The 17,520-nt window shown below is 31.7% G+C and overlaps 3 protein-coding genes across 9 annotated transcripts; 1 reads left to right on the top strand and 2 right to left on the bottom strand.

Moving 5' to 3' along the window:
• Positions 1 to 1,567: 1,567 nt before the first annotated feature.
• Positions 1,568 to 5,594, bottom strand: LOC106767603 (MACPF domain-containing protein At4g24290-like). 2 transcript variants are annotated; one of them, XM_014652527.2, is made up of 4 exons: positions 5,128 to 5,594; positions 4,656 to 4,894; positions 4,011 to 4,209; positions 1,568 to 2,690 (listed from the first exon to the last, which is right to left on the bottom strand). In XM_014652527.2, the coding sequence occupies exons 1-4, from the start codon at positions 5,380 to 5,382 to the stop codon at positions 2,682 to 2,684; spliced, it is 702 nt and encodes a 233-aa protein (XP_014508013.1). In that variant the 5' UTR covers positions 5,383 to 5,594; the 3' UTR covers positions 1,568 to 2,681. The 2 variants fall into 2 exon arrangements, with proteins under 2 accessions (XP_014508013.1, XP_014508012.1); XM_014652526.2 differs by having other exon boundaries at positions 1,568 to 4,209.
• A 6,103-nt stretch (positions 5,595 to 11,697) lies between these two features.
• Positions 11,698 to 14,646, bottom strand: LOC106769483 (two-component response regulator ARR14-like). 6 transcript variants are annotated; one of them, XM_022784341.1, is made up of 5 exons: positions 14,498 to 14,646; positions 13,116 to 13,216; positions 12,738 to 12,907; positions 12,505 to 12,660; positions 11,698 to 12,382 (listed from the first exon to the last, which is right to left on the bottom strand). In XM_022784341.1, the coding sequence occupies exons 3-5, from the start codon at positions 12,883 to 12,885 to the stop codon at positions 12,108 to 12,110; spliced, it is 579 nt and encodes a 192-aa protein (XP_022640062.1). In that variant the 5' UTR covers positions 12,886 to 12,907; positions 13,116 to 13,216; positions 14,498 to 14,646; the 3' UTR covers positions 11,698 to 12,107. The 6 variants fall into 6 exon arrangements, with proteins under 6 accessions (XP_022640062.1, XP_022640059.1, XP_014510607.1 ...); XM_022784338.1 differs by lacking the exon at positions 13,116 to 13,216 and adding an exon at positions 14,131 to 14,324 and having other exon boundaries at positions 14,498 to 14,645; XM_014655121.2 differs by lacking the exon at positions 13,116 to 13,216 and having other exon boundaries at positions 14,498 to 14,641.
• A 770-nt stretch (positions 14,647 to 15,416) lies between these two features.
• LOC106766664 (probable LRR receptor-like serine/threonine-protein kinase At1g63430) lies at positions 15,417 to 17,275 on the top strand. The gene is made up of 4 exons (XM_022783061.1): positions 15,417 to 15,959; positions 16,208 to 16,346; positions 16,515 to 16,586; positions 16,715 to 17,275. Exons 1-4 carry the CDS (start codon positions 15,872 to 15,874, stop codon positions 16,860 to 16,862), a joined length of 447 nt encoding a protein of 148 aa, XP_022638782.1. The 5' UTR covers positions 15,417 to 15,871; the 3' UTR covers positions 16,863 to 17,275.
• Positions 17,276 to 17,520: the final 245 nt, after the last annotated feature.

Raw genomic sequence — 17,520 nt, 5'->3', positions numbered from 1 at the left:
GTTGAACTTTTTATGAATAAAATAATTGAATGACATCTTTAAAATCATTACTACTTTAAACTATTATCAAGGTCCTTAAAAAAAGAAATACAATATATGTATTTAAAAAGATTAAAAAAAATTATCATTTTTTAATTAAAATGATATAAAAAGTAAAATCTTTTGTTTAAAATAAAAGGATAACACTTAAAAGTTATTGTTTCTTCCAACATATTATTGGTTTGGGTAAAATCTATTTTAATTCCTTTGAATGTGTTAAAAAGTCCAAGCTTTTAACTTCAAACTCAAAACCTAACCATACCACACCAAGAGACTTGGTTATGAATAACTAATAAAGTTATGAATGTGAGGTTCTCATATTAGACTGGTGCTTGTGTCCAATCTTATGCATAAAATCAATAGGATGCTAGTCTCACCTTGGTTTCACATGCATACATTCCCATTCACATATGTTTATGATCTTTCACTTTATGCTGTCTTTAGATTAAGCTAACAAGCTTGCTTGGGGTGGGGAATGTTATTGTTGGCTAACCTTGATAATTCTCAGCCAAAATCATGACATGATGTTTTTCAAATTCTTCGGTGCAATGCAACTTAGCATGACATCATTTTATAATACTTATTACCCATATACATAATATCTTTTTTACTATGCTAACATATATAAGCAAGTTTCCGGATGTATGGACTAGAGAGTCCTTCTTGCAGGGTATAAATTTTGGGCTATAAATTGGTGGCAAAGGCATAGACAAGGAAAATGAATGTTTACTCAAAGCTAGTGGGGACAATCGTTGTTCTTCTTTAGTCCATGTAGATTACATCATTTCAATGACTTCATCGTTCCTTAAGGGATGTTGTTCTATATTTTAGTAGTTGTTTGTCTGAGAATATTTATGTAAGTTGGGTATGAATTGTCTTTTTTGTGTGAAAGGATATTCTCTTGTCTTTTTTTTCCTTTATTTTGTCTTTGATTTGTGTTTCCATATCTTTGTTTTAAANCATATATAAAAGTTGAAAAACACCTCTAATGCTTTGTAACAAGTGCAGNAAGGAAACAAGAGTCAATTGAAGATACGGTTCACCAAGGATACTTGGCAACAAATCCCAATAATCAGGGGACCTCCCCAACCTCTGAAATTGCCTGGAAAAGAATATACGTACAATATGGATCAGTCACATATAAAAGTTGTGAATCAAAACCAAGAATCATTTCTCACCCTCTGGAAGGCGTGGATTTCCTTTTGAAGCTGGTAAACGGGAGGAGTTAAGTCGATGAAAACCCATAGCATCCACATACCGGCCAGAATGTTAGATGAAAAGTTTCAAATGTATCTTATCACTAGAATTTTAAAAATGGAACCCGTCCTTAACTAATGAAAGTAGTGGTTCAATTATATAACCATAGTTGAACAAGTAATAACTAAACAATATGATTTTAATTTCAATATAAATATATTAAGCAATATTAAACACAAAGTAGTATAATATCCATAAATTCATAATATTTAGAGTTAAACTTCACTTATAAATGTCATAACATATAATATTCAAAATTAAACATGAAATCAAATCAAATATGTCTGAAGACCTTTAAATTCACCACACAGAGCAATAATAAATAGAAACTAAAAAACAATAATTAATATAACACTTAAGATTAAAACTGAGAAAATATATTCATGAGGACATAAAAGACCCTTCTCATGTTCTACTATTTATATAGACAAAGAGTTGATACACTAGGAAGATGATGGAAGGTAAAAGAATTGTCCCAGACTGCTAGGTATAATTATTAGAGATAACCCAACACACTACTTCGTACTTTATTCTTGCAGATTAAACTAACATAGATAGACTTAGTAATTATTTTATCAATAACTATCAACTATCAGCTGGATTGAAGTTGTACCATTCATGCTAACATTGAGTTTTTTAATTAAAATATAAAGCAAATAGATTATGCCTGGTTTTGAACAAGTTCTACCAGTTCTTTACAAGACTGGTTTTCGAGATTCAATGTTTGATGACTGATTCGAGGTTGAAAACACAGGTCATACAGACCACACATAAAACTCTGCAGCACATCATTCACATTTTCACACATTTGTGATGACAATAAACTCAAACTCCAGAGGAGGAGGTTTCAGTGACATGATCAATAGTGTTGAAAGCTCCATCATACAGAGCAACGGTAATTCAGATCAGGCAAGTCTCTTATGGGCATCCTAATGAAGGTAGGTCCATCAACTGGTTGCAATAACACCAGTTCTCACAATGGAGGACTGTCATGTGTGGGCAACAACCATTTGAAGGGGGCATTGGTCTTGAAGAACAAGCACTAATTCATTGATGGAAGCATAGTAATTTCAGCAGGTCAAGATCTGAACTGCGAAGCCTAGGAGCATTGCAAGTTGCAACAACATGGTTAATTCCTGGATCCTAAATTCGGTTCCATTTATAACTCCATCCATTGAAAATGAAATCAATATTGTGCAACAACTTGAAGGAAAGACTAACTTGAGGATATCTAAAGTGTCTCAAAGTTACAAGAAGTCCTGGATGCTCGTAGACAATGTACAATGACAATATCTGAAAACTTTACTCAGTTTTTTTATAATAAGCTGAAAACTTCACTCAGTTCAGAACACTCAAGGAAGAATCGAGCATTATAGAGAGAATCCTCAATGCACCTGCCCAACAGTGCATATGTTAACCTCCCACTAACATTCCAGCAGCAAGATTGTATCATAAAATTAACACTTGATTTAATCGACGACTACATAAGTAACATGGTAAAGGAGTTACAATTCAACAAGACAGCCAAGTGCGACAAAAGCAACAATAACCTAGAATTTGCACTCCCCAACTTATTTGCATTCAAGGGAATTATCCATTACAGAAACACTTCAGCAAAATGGCAGTGTTCAACCTGCCACAAACACTTTCTTAATGTAAGAGGAGCCTTGGCGTTTCAAGCAAAAGCTTCCAAAAATGTTTTGGTCACACAGTGTCCTTCATGCTCTGTACCTTATAAAAGAATTCTATCTCAAGTTCTTCATAATAAATCATCCTATGAACACCTATATGGTACTTATCCTGATCTTAGAACTCTCTGGGTGTTAGGAAGCTTGTCTTACTATAGCATGTTGCAGCCTCATAGGAGCAAGTTTGACACACAAGCTAGAAAGGGTATATTTTAAGATTCAAAGATGACACAAGGATTTGTCCTGGTTCATACTCTCACCAGGGAAACCTTGGTCGTATGTAATGCCATCACAAGTGTCATCATTTTCAACACATGGAACTTGTCTTGAGGACCAATCAACACTGACTTCTCAACAAGACGACTCCCAGCCAAGCCCATAAAGGTCAATGTGTGCTCAACAAAGGCCACTTAGTCTCAATGACTTCAAATCTCTCCTCAACATAACATCATAGGTATGTGATGTCACCCTCATCTGATAGTGAACTTGCTTTTCATGCAGAGGCAAATAAATGCATATGGTGGCAAGATGCTATGCGGGCCTAGATCAAGACCTTAGAAAGTAACAAAACTTGGTACTTTGTGGACCCTCCAGGTGCTGGCCCAATAGGAAGCAAGTCATTTTATGGTCTTACGAAACCACCACAGGCTTGTCTTGAAAGACTAAACATTGTCTCATCAAGACTTGACTTTGTTGCCAGTAAAAGTAATCCCCCATTATTTACTCTAAAACTACTTATAAGTTAATCATCAACAAAAAGAAATTGCCCTAACAAAAATCAACTTTTAAAAATTAATTATTGTTATGGGAAAGTACTCTCTTTAGCACAAAATTTGCATCGTTAGTTCTTTTTTTTAAGGGAAGTGGAAGGGGAAGGACTTTCTTTTCCCAATCCCAAATTCCTACCAAAGAATCAAACTAATATGTAAACTTTCAATCTGACCACTCTATTATAATATTTATTTTCTATTTCCAACTAAAAATTCAGAACGACTAAATCAAGTTAATAAAGAAATACAATGACACCTCTTTTTCTTTACTGAAGTCTTCAGAAGCCTGGCAATTATTGTCTGCAGAATCATTGAACTTCGTGTCAGCTGTATCCTTCAAAAGTTTCTGAATACTAGTAGGTCCAAGATATGATGTCTCTTGTCTAAGATATAAAACATCCTTCCCTCCCATGCTCACCCCAACTATGACATGAGTTCCAAAACGTTCTATAAACCTTGCATGAATCAGTATAACAATTTTATCATTCTGAACTTACAGTTATGCAATGTAATTTGTTTCACTCAAGACATCCCTTCATAACTTGATAATTGAAGAATTAACGCAGCAGAGGATGAGGAGATTTATGAAATATACAGATTGAAATTTATGATGTGATTAAAGACATTGTTTTCCTACTTGATGCATTATATCTGGTGAAGGAAAGCATTACATGTAGTCTCTAAAATAGATTGAAATTAACAAAAAGAAAAAAAAGGTTTGAACTAGTATTAATTGGGTGAGTGGTAATGAATGAACTAAAAATACCTAACATGATCGTAAAAATATGTTGAAACGGTAAACACTGCAAGAGAAGCTCATAATTTCTGGGCCAAAAACACTTTTCGATACATGGAGTAGTAACTTGTTACATCATACTACTACAAGGCCTCAAAGTCTTACCTTGCCAAGGCATCAGGGTCCCACGACGATGGCACTGCTTCTTTGACATGATCAAGGAGTTCACCATGATACTTTTCTAATTCAATGGCATAGCGTTTGATGAACCAACCATCATAAGCAAGAGACTTGATAGAAGTCAAATCCTTTATACCTCGACTGGATAACCCAAATGAAGCACAGAAATGACCCGATGCAGTNCGTCCACCAAGGCACATTTCCTGGTTGAAGTGCTCCAACATCTGAAACACAGCATAGGGTCACACAAAGTAACATCTGCCTTAAGGTTAATGTAAGTGTACACGACATTGCCAATGGCAACAACTCTATTTCTAACATACCCTTCTAACAAATATCAGCCAATAATGAAGAATATATTTTATATATATATATATATATATATAAAGCGTACTACAGTATGCTGATAACACTTCCGAAGCATATAAAAATAGTAACATATTCAGAATTAGCATGCCTGTTGCAAGGGTAGCACTTCTGAGTAGACTCTAATGGATTCCCCTCTGACACGTTTGATAGAGTTAGGGACATTTGGAATTGAAATCCCTCCTCCAGGAATCTCAAGCAGACGGCACTGTTTCTCATCCACAAATATCAACCTTGAACCCTTCTTACAGTTGTCAAAACCTATATCTTGTGTTATGTCAAAACCCAGCCCAATTGAGTCTATAGCTTTCTGGGCTGCTTCCAAGCTCGAAACTTTCGGTGCCATTACTAAATTTGAAGGTAGAGAACAAGCAAACAAGGAAAAAGTTGAAGTATAAGACGAAACTATCACACACTGGATTAAGACCAAGCCAAGTCAACACGGACAAAGACTCAGTTTTTAACAGACACTAACTTCGTAAGAAGTTTCATCCTCATTTAGCAGAAACTGGGACCTTTGATTTGGCTTTCAGAACCGTAGGAAGTAGCAAGGAAGCAGACACCAATGGAACCATATTACAATTTGAAAGAGTCTAAGAATGCCTAAGAGGCTTAACTCCATCTTACTAATCTAGTTTAACTTTAATATAAATATGATAGTAATAATATAAGTTTATTTATCTAAAATAAGTAATTTTGGTAGATAGAAAAAGATGGTATTCAAATTTATGTTACTACTTTTAAACTTTGATTTTAATTCTTTTATTTTATTGTGTTACTTTAGTTAGTGTTATCTACTTTTTTCTTTTTATCTCGTTAGTTTATTTGTTTTCTTTTTTTCTATCTTGTTGTAATATTGTGTCAATTATTGCGTTGTCTATTTTTAATTTTGATTTAAATATTTTATAATTAAACAAGTTGGTAAAATTCAAATTTATAAAGAAAAATAAGTTGTAATAATATTATTAAAAAATTATATAAAATGGTAAAATATATTTAGTTAAATTATAGTATATCTTATAAAAAAAAAGGAAACCCAAAAAGAATCACAAAGACATAAAAAGTAAAGTAATTTGGTCATCGATTACTTTCAAAAGTATTATATTACTTTACTCAGACACAGTCATCAAATCTTATCTTAATTTTGAAAGAGTAAATAATTAGAAATAAAGTTAAATATATTGAAAGTGTTTCTTCATTGAATTTTAAATGTTTTATATATTTATTCCGATTTTTTTTAAGAAATAATAATAAAAAAGGACTGATTGATAAGATATTTATAGAAGAACTTCACAGAAAGTTTAAAATCTTTAATATTAATAAAAATATTAGTTATGTTCCTTAATTTATGTGCTTTAATTATAAAAGGTTGTGTCAATTTTAGAGTTGATGTCAAGAGTCAAAATGGTTAGGTCGTTGTAAGCAGAGTATAGCAAATAACTTTTGTATTCTTATGAAATTAAACCTTTTTTAAATTAAAAAGTGTTATTTTTCAGACTTCAACATCAATACTGTTAAAAGGTTATGACAGAAAACAATAAATACTTATGAAGAAGTTTCGGTTTCACTTTAAAATATTGAAAGCTAAACCGATAAAGAAAAAAATCCGAAAATCCTTCTAAAAGTCGAAAACTGATCAAAATTATCTTAGATTTTTCTGATTTACCATTTTACAGTTAAATTTTAATTTTAATTGAAAATAGAAAAGTAAATCAAAATAAACCAAACTGTTTATTATATTTAAATCTGGTATTATATATGTACGATCCTATATTTCCAACGATCGGAAATAGCTAAAGACAGAACGGTCGTAGTGGACAAACGGTCCACACATTCCCATTGGGCTCAAGGCCCAATTCCAGGTTCCAGCATAAAAGGCCAGCGTATAAAATATTCATAAAAATATATCATTCGGATATATTCACCGGATATATCTTATAAAGATATTATAACAGAGATATGTCAAGTAAGATTATATTTTATTCTGTTTATATTACTGTTAATATTATATCAATCCAAAGCCTATAAATAAAGGCCAGAGGATTCCAAACAAGGTACGCTCTCTGAATACACTTCACTCACACTGCATACAACATATCTCTCATCAGTTCTCTTCCAACAGAGAATCTCTTATACACGCCTAACTTGAGCGTCGGAGTGCCTAAGTCGACGAGAAGACGTACGGTCAGAAATCACGAAAAACGGGCAGAAGCACAGAAAAAGACCTCATTGAGGTTAGTACTTCGGTCCCAGTAAATTTACACCGTAACAATATAGATAATATTTCTGGAAATTTATGTATAACATATTCATATTTATTTAAACAAGATAATTAATCTGTATGAATTTTTTTTTACCTATAATTATTATGTACTTGAATATGAGATGAAATTTAAATTATAAATATAATAGTGGCATATAACATTTTTTTTTTAAACATTTTACAATCTTATTGTAACAAAAACGATCCAAACTAAACTGTAATATTATTTTATTGTTATTTATGTTTTATATTAAATTAAAATCAAATCAAATCCAACAATATTTATCTTTTATTTTTGATTCGGATAATTGTGATGAACGCACCCCTAATTGGATTACCATTTTTTGACATACCATAAACATTAGATAGTATACATTTGATACCAAACAAAAATTGTAATAAAAAAGTATCATACAAGTACTAGAATTTGATATACTCAATGATTATTAGACAAAATCCAATAGACAAATAAAATTATCTTATTAAGTTCTAATAAAAGAAAATATAATATTGGTAAGTGTTAGATTCAAGCTCAACATAATTTATGAATAATTTATGATAGGTTTTGGTTATATGTGTAAACAAAAATGTATAAAAGATATTTTGTGATGGAAAAAAACATATACCAAAAACATCAATGTTTTTATTATCGAAAATTACCTTAATAATATAGATAAGAGAAAAAAACCAGAGTATAATGAAATTCCAAAATTGGAGAAGAAAAATAATGTTTGAAATTTTTTACAATACAAACTTTTTTTCCATTTTCTTCGATCTTAAATACACATATTTTTTAAAAAAATAAAATTTTAAACCAAATCTTATAACATTCTATTACTAAGAAAAAGTTAAATACAAATTTAAAATATTTTTATTCGATATCTAAACATCATAAACTTTAAATTCATTATATAGTTATTATCACTCACTCCATTGTTTATCTTAGGTGGTCTAGAACTTTTCAAGATATATTATTTTTGTCAACCAAAAAATCTCTACCATGATTGAAACAAACACATCTTCCTTTTTTATCTCCATAACCTACAATAAGAGTTATTCATACTCTATCATAAAAAATATACTTACTTGGAATTAAACAATTTAATCAATGTTTGTGGATAATCACCACATACCTGCATCAATATCAATAATGTATGTATTTCTTTTAACGTCTTGTGTAATCTAGACTGTATCAGCATATCTTTAACTGCTAATCACGAGTCAAAATCAATCCCTCTATCAAATTTTTGTATGCCACATTAACAACACTTGCAAATGATATTGCAACTTCAACAACCAAAGATTGTTCTCCAACAAAGGGATTTTGGTTTCAAAGATTAGACTAAGTGTATCAAGTCAGTAACTTGGCTATGTTTGATTAATTACTCAATACAAGTTCATTTTGACAATAATAATGTATTGAGTTAGTCTTATTTATTTATGTTGTGTTTGTTTTTGTCATGTTTAGTAAGAAGAATGAATTATGGAATCTTATCAAGAATTTAATCAATCTTTGATGTTCTTTTATCTTAATATAGTTACATCTACTTTACTCCCTTTGGTTTCTTTTATTTAATTATTGCAACATTTGTTGTTTTGTTTTGTTATCATTTCTTTATATTTCCTATCAAAAAAAAATTGTAATCTCTTTTCACGTATGGTGAGAATAAAGTTATGGACAATATAACATGTGAAAAAATTCTCTATCCTTTTTAGTTTTTTTATCCTTCCTAAATCTTATTTATTTTCTCCTTTCATCCTTCATTTTCGTTTTTTTACATAGTTGTAATACATTTGACTTAAAAATAATTATGGATTTTAAGTAAGTTGAGAGAAGAGCTTGTGTCTCACATAATTTTTGTAAAATGAAGTCATATTTAAAAAATACAAGTCAAATTTAAAAGTTGTGATAATATTAAATAAATCATTGACTTTTCTATTTAATGTATCCCAATATGTGTAAGCAATGTTTAATATATACTTCATCCAACAGGTATGACTACAATATATATAAATTGTCCTTTGAATAGACAAAAAGGAATATACTTAATTAAAAAAAAATGTTTGATATTAAGCATTTTCTAGCATGTATTGTTAAAAATGTTATGCATATTAAATACTTGGTCAAAAACACTTAAGATATCTTAAATCAATACTTTATAAAAAAACATTTAATGTACTAAAACTTATATAAACACAAGAAGAATCAACCTCATACCAAATACAAAATATGTTTAACGAGTATTTCTCATAACTCTATATAAGACAATGTTGAAGAAAAAGAATATTACAAACCTTGAGAAGACGAAATTATTGTAAAAAAACAAGACTCTTTAATATAATAACTTGTACAAAATCTGTGTACCAGTCTTATAGTTATAAAGAAAGAACACTATTTTGTTCCTTTAGTAAACTGGAAGAATTTGTTTTGAAAAACTTATAATACTTGCATTAGAATCACAGGACTAACTGGTTTGAAATCAAATTACTACTTGCATTGAACTGAGCTTTTTCAAACACCAAAGACATTAATATTCTAAGTATGCTGACAAATCATGTTATTGGTCAATCCATCAAATTAATGTAACTAATTAAATATAATATATAGGAATTTAAATTACCTTTTTGATGTTGTATTTTTTATTATGAATTCGTGCTTTTAACATTGATCAATTGAATAAAAAAAAAAACTTATAATTGAAAGACAAAATTCAAAGTACCTACATGTTAGTATATCCTCAATTAATTTTCTTTTTCAAACTTAAATGTATGCAACATCGTCTTTGTCAATTTTCAAGCAGAAATCACTCTCTAATCCGTCAAAACAAGATTTGCACAATTTAGCAACAACATTAACACAATCTTGGCTTCTTTGAAATTTTTAAAGTTTTGATGTTCCTTCTAATTTTTAACTTTGGTATAACTCATGTTATGTTTACATTTAATAATAAAAAGAAGTTTCTTTTGTCTACATCTCAATATTTTTTTCATTCGAGTTTCTGCTTCAACACACAACAATATATATCATCAATACATGACCATGAAACATTTATTTCTAATTAGTTTTTTCTTCTATAATAAAGTATGTATTAAATATTAAATATATCATTCAAAACATCCATTATAAAAAAGTTATTATACGATAAAACGAGCATATTATCAATAGAAATATTGAAATAATATACCAAATTTTAAAATTAGGTTCCTAACTATTTTGGTCCAATCATAACGATAGAAACATATTGATTAATTTAAGATTCAGATTTGTTTTTCTACAATTGATTTATATAATTTTGTCAACAATAAAAAAGATTAAGTAAATATTTAATCATCTTGTATGAGTTATTATTATTATTATATTTATTAAGGCATGTGTTGATTGATGAAACGAGGCATAGCAGCCGTACTCGAACTTTGACTTTTCTAGAAACGAAAGTTGGCTGTATGTATCCTTTCATTACCAACCACTCTGGGATACATTTATTCACATCATCATGAAATTGCTTTATAATAATACTCCTTTTATTTCCCACTAAAAATATAAATTCAATTCTTTATATACAATCACTTCTACTTTTTTTTCACAGTTTTTTTTTTTTAAATAATGCTTATCTGCATAATGAATTGGCTGGTCTTTTAAAAGCTTAATAAATTAAAGTTCAAATTGTTATAGACCAAAATCACCATATTAAATTATTTCTAATTTGGTAGGAACCTAATCTGGGTTTTAATTTTATTTAATATGAAATATTTGTTTCATGTTTTTTAACATACGTGTCGGAATAATTTAGTAGGGAAATCCTCGGACACATACTGTACAAATCGTGTGGATTGGTGTCAACCAACACCGTCAAATAAGAACGACAATCCTATTTAATGTTACACTTTTCAATCAAAAGTTTAAAAATTGAAAAAAAAAATAGAAAATCTCATTTCCATGTGATTTGTATGTAAAAGAACCCTACAATGTATTTACATTCTATGGTGTGAATCCTATGCACAAAACCCACCAATGAAAGAAAACTAGTTGCAAAGTTGACATTAAACTAAAATGATATTTTAACACAAATTTTTGACACTACAGACGTGTCAAGATATAGTTGAACGATTTTAAATTAAAAAAACTGATATAAAGATATGGAAAATAAAATTTTAACACCATTTTATGACACTATTTTGACACTGCACACATGTCAAAATATAATTGGACGATTTTAAATTAAAAAACAAACTTTAGTTTTTCTCTTCCAAATATATCCCTTCCAATCACATCTTGACACGTGTACAGTGTCAAAATAATGTCAAAAAATGGTGTTAAAATATCATTGTCCAAAATATTAAAAAAAAAACCAAAGTTTTTTTTTTTTTAATTTAAAATTATCCATGACACGTATGCAATGTCAAAATGGTATCAAAAAATTGATATTAAAATATTATTTTCCATTTAGGAAAAGACATAACATGACAACACAAATAGAAGTATAATAATAATAATACGTCTCCTTTTCACTATAGACATTATCAAACAGCCACCTTAAAATCTGTCTCACTATTCGCAATTCCAATTCTCGTGAACTCCATCCATTGCTTTTCCCTTTCTCTCTTCTGCCCAAATTCCATTCCCACAAAGAGGACCAAAACTACTAGAATAGGGGTTAAAACCGTAACTTCACCCCTTATTAATATTTCTGATGTTTAAAATGATTGTGTGTACGTGGCATTTGAGAGAGAAACACAACTGATACTTTGAGAAAGAGAGAGAAGCACCGAGACGCAACTATGGATTTTGCACTACTCTGCTGATCATACTAGGGTGTGTCATCTTTCTCGTGGAGGGTGTCATCTTTCTCGTGGAGGGTGACATCGTCATCTTTCTTGTGGAGGGTGTCATCGGCTTTGGCTTCTCCATCACTTGTCTCATCATCTTCTTTACGCCTGGCGATATAATGCTTTAAGAAAGGTGACCACAAATCTAGCAGATGATCACGACCACGGAAGGGTTTAAAGAAATACTCGATAGCCCCAAGTTCGAAAGCCTTTTCCATGGAAGAAAAAGGAATACCATCAGACTTAGACGACATCACTGCAGATGGTTAAAAGTCAAAAGTTGAAAACTTGAGTAAAAATGTGAAAGACTAGTTACTTGATGGTTAAACAGTCAAAAGTTGTAAACTTGAGTAAAAATGTAAAAGACTAGTTATTTACTGACAAAAGGAATATCAAATCCTTCTTCATCGAGAAATTGCATGAATTCATAGCCATTCATCATTGGCATATGAAGCTCCATGACGATCAAATGAATGTCTATTTCTTTTTTCAGCAAAACCTCCACAGCCATTGAAGATTCAAAACATATTACAGCTGCACACAATTCAAGCATAAAAATTACATATTTCTCTCAAAGAATGATTACGAATAGAATATTATATATATCTAACCTTGATGAGAAATATCTTTGCAACGAATATTCTCTTCGCATGATTTCTTGATGAATTCAAGAGCTTCGGGGTCAGTATCAATGACAAGGACATTAAGATTTAGTGGAATATCAGCGAAGTCAATTACAGAAGACGAAGTTCCGTCCATCACTCTCCACTATCACCTTAGACTAGGAACGGAGAAAGCAATTGAAAGAAATGAATACATATGGCATGGTTTAACAAAATTCAAATCCCCTACTAAACTGATCCAAGGTTGAAACAACATAAATCAAATATCCGGGTAATTAAAAAGACCCAACAAATTTCAGCACAAGCGAATGTTAGACAAATGTCACAGCTCAAACTAAATCAAACTAAAACAATAAAGCATCTTACATCATTCTACCACAATTAGTCATACTAAATAAGATTCAGAAAACCAGGAACCGGAATCCAATATTCTTCATTCAAACCAGAAACACCATCTCTTGCGAGACCTAGACAAAGTTGCAGCCAGAAATCGAGACCTCACATTCCATTCCAGCAACAAACCGAATGCACAAAATCCAAAACACCATCAAATAGGAATTCTAAAACGGTAAACAAACATGTGCAAAATTATATATATCAATGGATTTTGGTATCATTTATTATGTATGCTGTTATGATGATAAACATCATAACATGTGCAAAATTGTTTTGTGCACAACTGTTTTGTGATAAATGGAGAAAAGCTTGTGATACTGAATTTTTTTATCCTGGCCAGCAATGACATATGGGAGGTAAGTCCCAGAATATTAAGTAACTTCTAATGCTTGGTCATTAGAAAACAGTGGATCATGAATTTCAATATATATTTTGGAGGTGATGAAGAACCAAGAGGCTGTGAATCTCATAAGACACAGAGGATCCACAAGAAGCAAAGGAAAGTTTGATTAGGCAAAAAAAGAGGGTTCTATAAAGATAGATGACAAATGAAACTTAAGAAGACTCACCAAAACGGAAAAATTGGTTTGTCCATGGTGGGAAAACTTTTCCTTAATTTCTCATTAAGCCCATTAAATTTAAAATGAAAAAGTTAGTTTTAGAACTCAATACTACTCTACTTATTATTAATCTGACAAACATAAAAGTATTTTCCATTTTGGTAAAATTCCTAAAGCAGGTTGAGTTGCACAGTTTAATCAACTACTCACTCTATTACTCTAACACACTCATCCCATTATCATTTATATATACTCCACAACTTTATCCTTCTAGGCACCTGTTGATAGAGAGCTATCTAGACCAAGCTTAAAAAGTTGGTTTTCACTATAAAACATAGAAACTAAAAAACACTGCAGCAGTTGAGTGAAAAAAAGGATAAGAACAAAGGCTTACTACTTTTCAGAAAAAAAAAATATTTCATTACATTATACCACACGAAGGACACGAACAAAGGATGTCAACAGATGAGTGAAACAGAGGCCCACGCAGATGAGTGCGAAACAGATCACACAAACAGAGGCGAAACGGTGCGACCACCGAAGGGGGCACGACGCGACCACCGCTGACGGCGAGATTGCGGCCGACGGCGAGCGAGGGCAAAACGCGAGGAGACAAGTACTAAATCGCATAGACAAAGAACAGTGCTGAGTGAATCGTAGGAGACTAACGAAGAAGAAGAGCTTCGTCAATCAAAAAACCCTAATCTGGTGAGCCCTAAAAACGACAAAGCTGCTAGCATATATGGCATAATAGATCTATATAATTCTCAAGTTGTTGAAACGAACACTAACCTTGTCGGACGCACCGATTCTTCTCTTCTACCCACTGGAACACTAGAACCCTACAGAAGACGATAGCACGATTGAGAAATACAAGGGTTATATGACAAAGATATACTTGGAGAAATAATAAAAAGTTTTAACTCTGTCCCAATTGGGAGCTTTATGGGCTGGGCTTCAAATGTTTTATTTTTTCTTTTAATGTCAGGAATGCAATTTTGTTTAAATGTATACAAACATGAGAGTAATTATTAAAGAAAAAAACATCTTTATTGTTTCTGTTTTGTTTTTCATAAAATAACACATTAATACTTATTTTTATTAACTAGAGAATGTGAGATTTAAAAACGGGGGTATGGGAAGTAAATTTATGTTGTGCGAAAAGTCAATTCATGTCATTTTTTGTCTTTATTTATTTATNTGTTACAATAAATCATGATATCTATATTCTCATCACTCCACAAAACAACAAACTAACGCATACATATTTGAATATTTTATCCATATATTTATATATGTCTTTTTATTTTTAAAGAAGTACAACATGAATTAATTAATGGGTTGTTTTACTTGAAGATTCCTAATTATTTAACTTTCTATTTATATGTAGAATTTTTTATTTTTTTTTACTTTTATCTTTAGAAAAATGTTTCTTTTAAGAAACATCCTGGTATATTTTTGAACTGCGTGTGAAACTTATTTGAATTGGCAAATGAGATTGAGTTTAGAGAAAAGGAAGCGATAAATTGAAGTGATAATAATGGTTTAATGGAAGGATGAGAATACCAAGTTCTCGTGTGACGACATAGAAGACGTACATAGCAATCTGCACCTCCCTATGGGAAACACTAATCACTGCCAATAGCTTTCATTTTGAAAGAGAGAAATGCACAGTCCAGGTCCCAAGAACACAATGCACAAAAACAAAATAGTTTTTACCTTAAAGATATCCACAAACCGCCATTTTTAACATAATTCAAAATAAAAAGGTCCTTCTTTTTTTCATAGGCCTCACTCAGTGCCATCAAAATCCAAACTTGGATAAACTCTCTTTGAATCCAAGTTTCATCCTCTTCTGGGTTGTCTTCAGACTTTAGTATAGTCCAATGTCAGTGTCACCCTCTTCCTCACACCTCTCAAATCCACCATTTAAAACTCTATCAGTAGTGTGCATTTTCTGAACCTCTCAACTTGGCCAAGCTTGTACCTTTTTCTTTTGGGGTATAAATCCCTGCAAGTTCTGGGAAATTCAGTTTCATACCATCATTCTTTTTTGCTGAGTTGCACTTTTGTTGGGAAGACCACCTTGGCAGTGACTAACGAACGAGGAAGAAGAAGAAAAGAAGAAGCAGAAGCAACACAGTGTAGAAAATTTGGGAGAAGAACATGAAGTTGTGTACTTTATTGTTGTTGATTGGTTTGGTTTCCGTGCTCTCTTTAGTGGCTTCTGTCGGGTTGCCTTCAAATAATGAAGGTAAGAGTTATGGTGGAGAACTCACTTTCTCTCTCAGATCTCGAGTTTTTACATGTGTTGACTTCTGTTTGGATCACGTAGCAAAATTTTCCATTTCTGGTTCTTGTGTGAACTTGGAAATTTTAGGATCGATTAATTGGTTTGCATTCTTGTCTTGGCTAACTACGGTATACATTCACAATAATGAAGCATTTACTCTGTTTCTTTTAACATATTTTTGAGCTGTAGAATTTGGTTTTTGTTCTCAGTTTTGGCACTTAGAAGATTCAAAGAAGCTGTTTATGAAGATCCACATAAGGCTTTGTCCAATTGGAATACTCTGGAGTCAGATCCTTGTGACTGGAATGGTGTTTCTTGCACTGCAACGCGAGATCATGTCATCAAGCTGTAAGATACCATGGATCCATTATAACATGTAGTACATTTCTTTTGCTTATTAGTCCTCTCTTGCAATGGGACGAGCTTCATCAACCATGACTGAGATGTTTAATTAATGGCATACTTTCCCAAGCTAGCACATTCCTAATTCGACAGAGTGGATTCCTTTTTTTGCAGTAATATATCGGGGGCTTCGTTGAAGGGCTTTCTTGCTCCAGAATTTGGGAAAATCACATACATACAAGAACTGTATGTTCCTTGTTTCTGCAATCCTTACATCATTCTCCAAACCTTAGTTAGTGATTGGGTGTTATTACCATGACTTATAGTACTTCAATATCATGGTTGTGACTGATTTTTGGTACTTATCGCTGCAGGATCTTACATGGCAACAATCTCATTGGAATAATACCTAAAGAATTGGGCATGCTGAAATCTCTTAAGGTGTTGGATTTGGGAATGAATTCCTTGTCTGGGTTGGAAGTCCCACATCGACTAGAGATGAGGCCATTTAAGTGTATATAAGTGGGTGCAAACTTCACTCTACAAGCTGGTTTTGTGGGGTTGAGTTAGGCTTAAAGTCCACTTCTAAAACCTATAATCATTGAAGTAGAAAAATTGTAGGAAAGCCAAGACATATGATTTATGAAGAGATAGGATATAAGGGAAGAAGTATATACATCTCGAGCGTGGGATTAGACATTTTAATGGGTGGTCCGATAGCGGGTGGAACAACATGCCCAACAACAACAGAAATCACTAGGATGGGCTCTAATCATGGCTCTGATACCATGTTAGAAAAGAAGAAAGCAAGCATATCCAGATTTATGTTTTGCTGTTAGTACTCTCAGTCAATTTCTTTCCAATCCTTTGGAAGATCATTATGTAGCAGCAATAAGGATCTTGAGATATATCAAGAAAAATCCAGGACAAGGGTTATTCTTTTCTTCCAACACACCCCCCTCACGTCGAGGTATATATAATTATTTATAGTAATATAAAAAAGGAATATAAGTATAAAAATATATGAACATAAATGCACAGATATGAACAGAGAATAAAATAATTCCAATATCCCCCTCAAGCTGCAGCATATATATCCTTAATGCTCAGCTTGGACAACAAAGATTGAAATTGTGCTGGATGCAAAGCTTTAGTATGAATGTCTGCAAGTTGTGATGAA

Source organism: Vigna radiata, chromosome 7 (assembly GCF_000741045.1).
Source record: "Vigna radiata var. radiata cultivar VC1973A chromosome 7, Vradiata_ver6, whole genome shotgun sequence".
Classification (NCBI taxonomy): domain Eukaryota; kingdom Viridiplantae; phylum Streptophyta; class Magnoliopsida; order Fabales; family Fabaceae; genus Vigna; species Vigna radiata.
Note: the sequence above shows the minus strand (reverse complement) of the source record. Positions and strands in the feature narration are given on the sequence as shown.

Coding starts and splice junctions, on each gene's coding strand:
- LOC106766664 (XM_022783061.1), top strand. CDS start 15,872: ATGAAGTTGTGTACTTTATTGTTGTTGATTGGTTTGGTTTCCGTGCTC. Junction 16,347..16,514: donor CGAGATCATGTCATCAAGCT/GTAAGATACCAT, acceptor CTTTTTTTGCAG/TAATATATCGGGGGCTTCGT. Junction 16,587..16,714: donor ATCACATACATACAAGAACT/GTATGTTCCTTG, acceptor TTATCGCTGCAG/GATCTTACATGGCAACAATC.
- LOC106769483 (XM_022784341.1), bottom strand. CDS start 12,885: ATGGACGGAACTTCGTCTTCTGTAATTGACTTCGCTGATATTCCACTA. Junction 12,661..12,737: donor CAAAGATATTTCTCATCAAG/GTTAGATATATA, acceptor AATTGTGTGCAG/CTGTAATATGTTTTGAATCT. Junction 12,383..12,504: donor ATTTGATATTCCTTTTGTCA/GTAAATAACTAG, acceptor AACCATCTGCAG/TGATGTCGTCTAAGTCTGAT.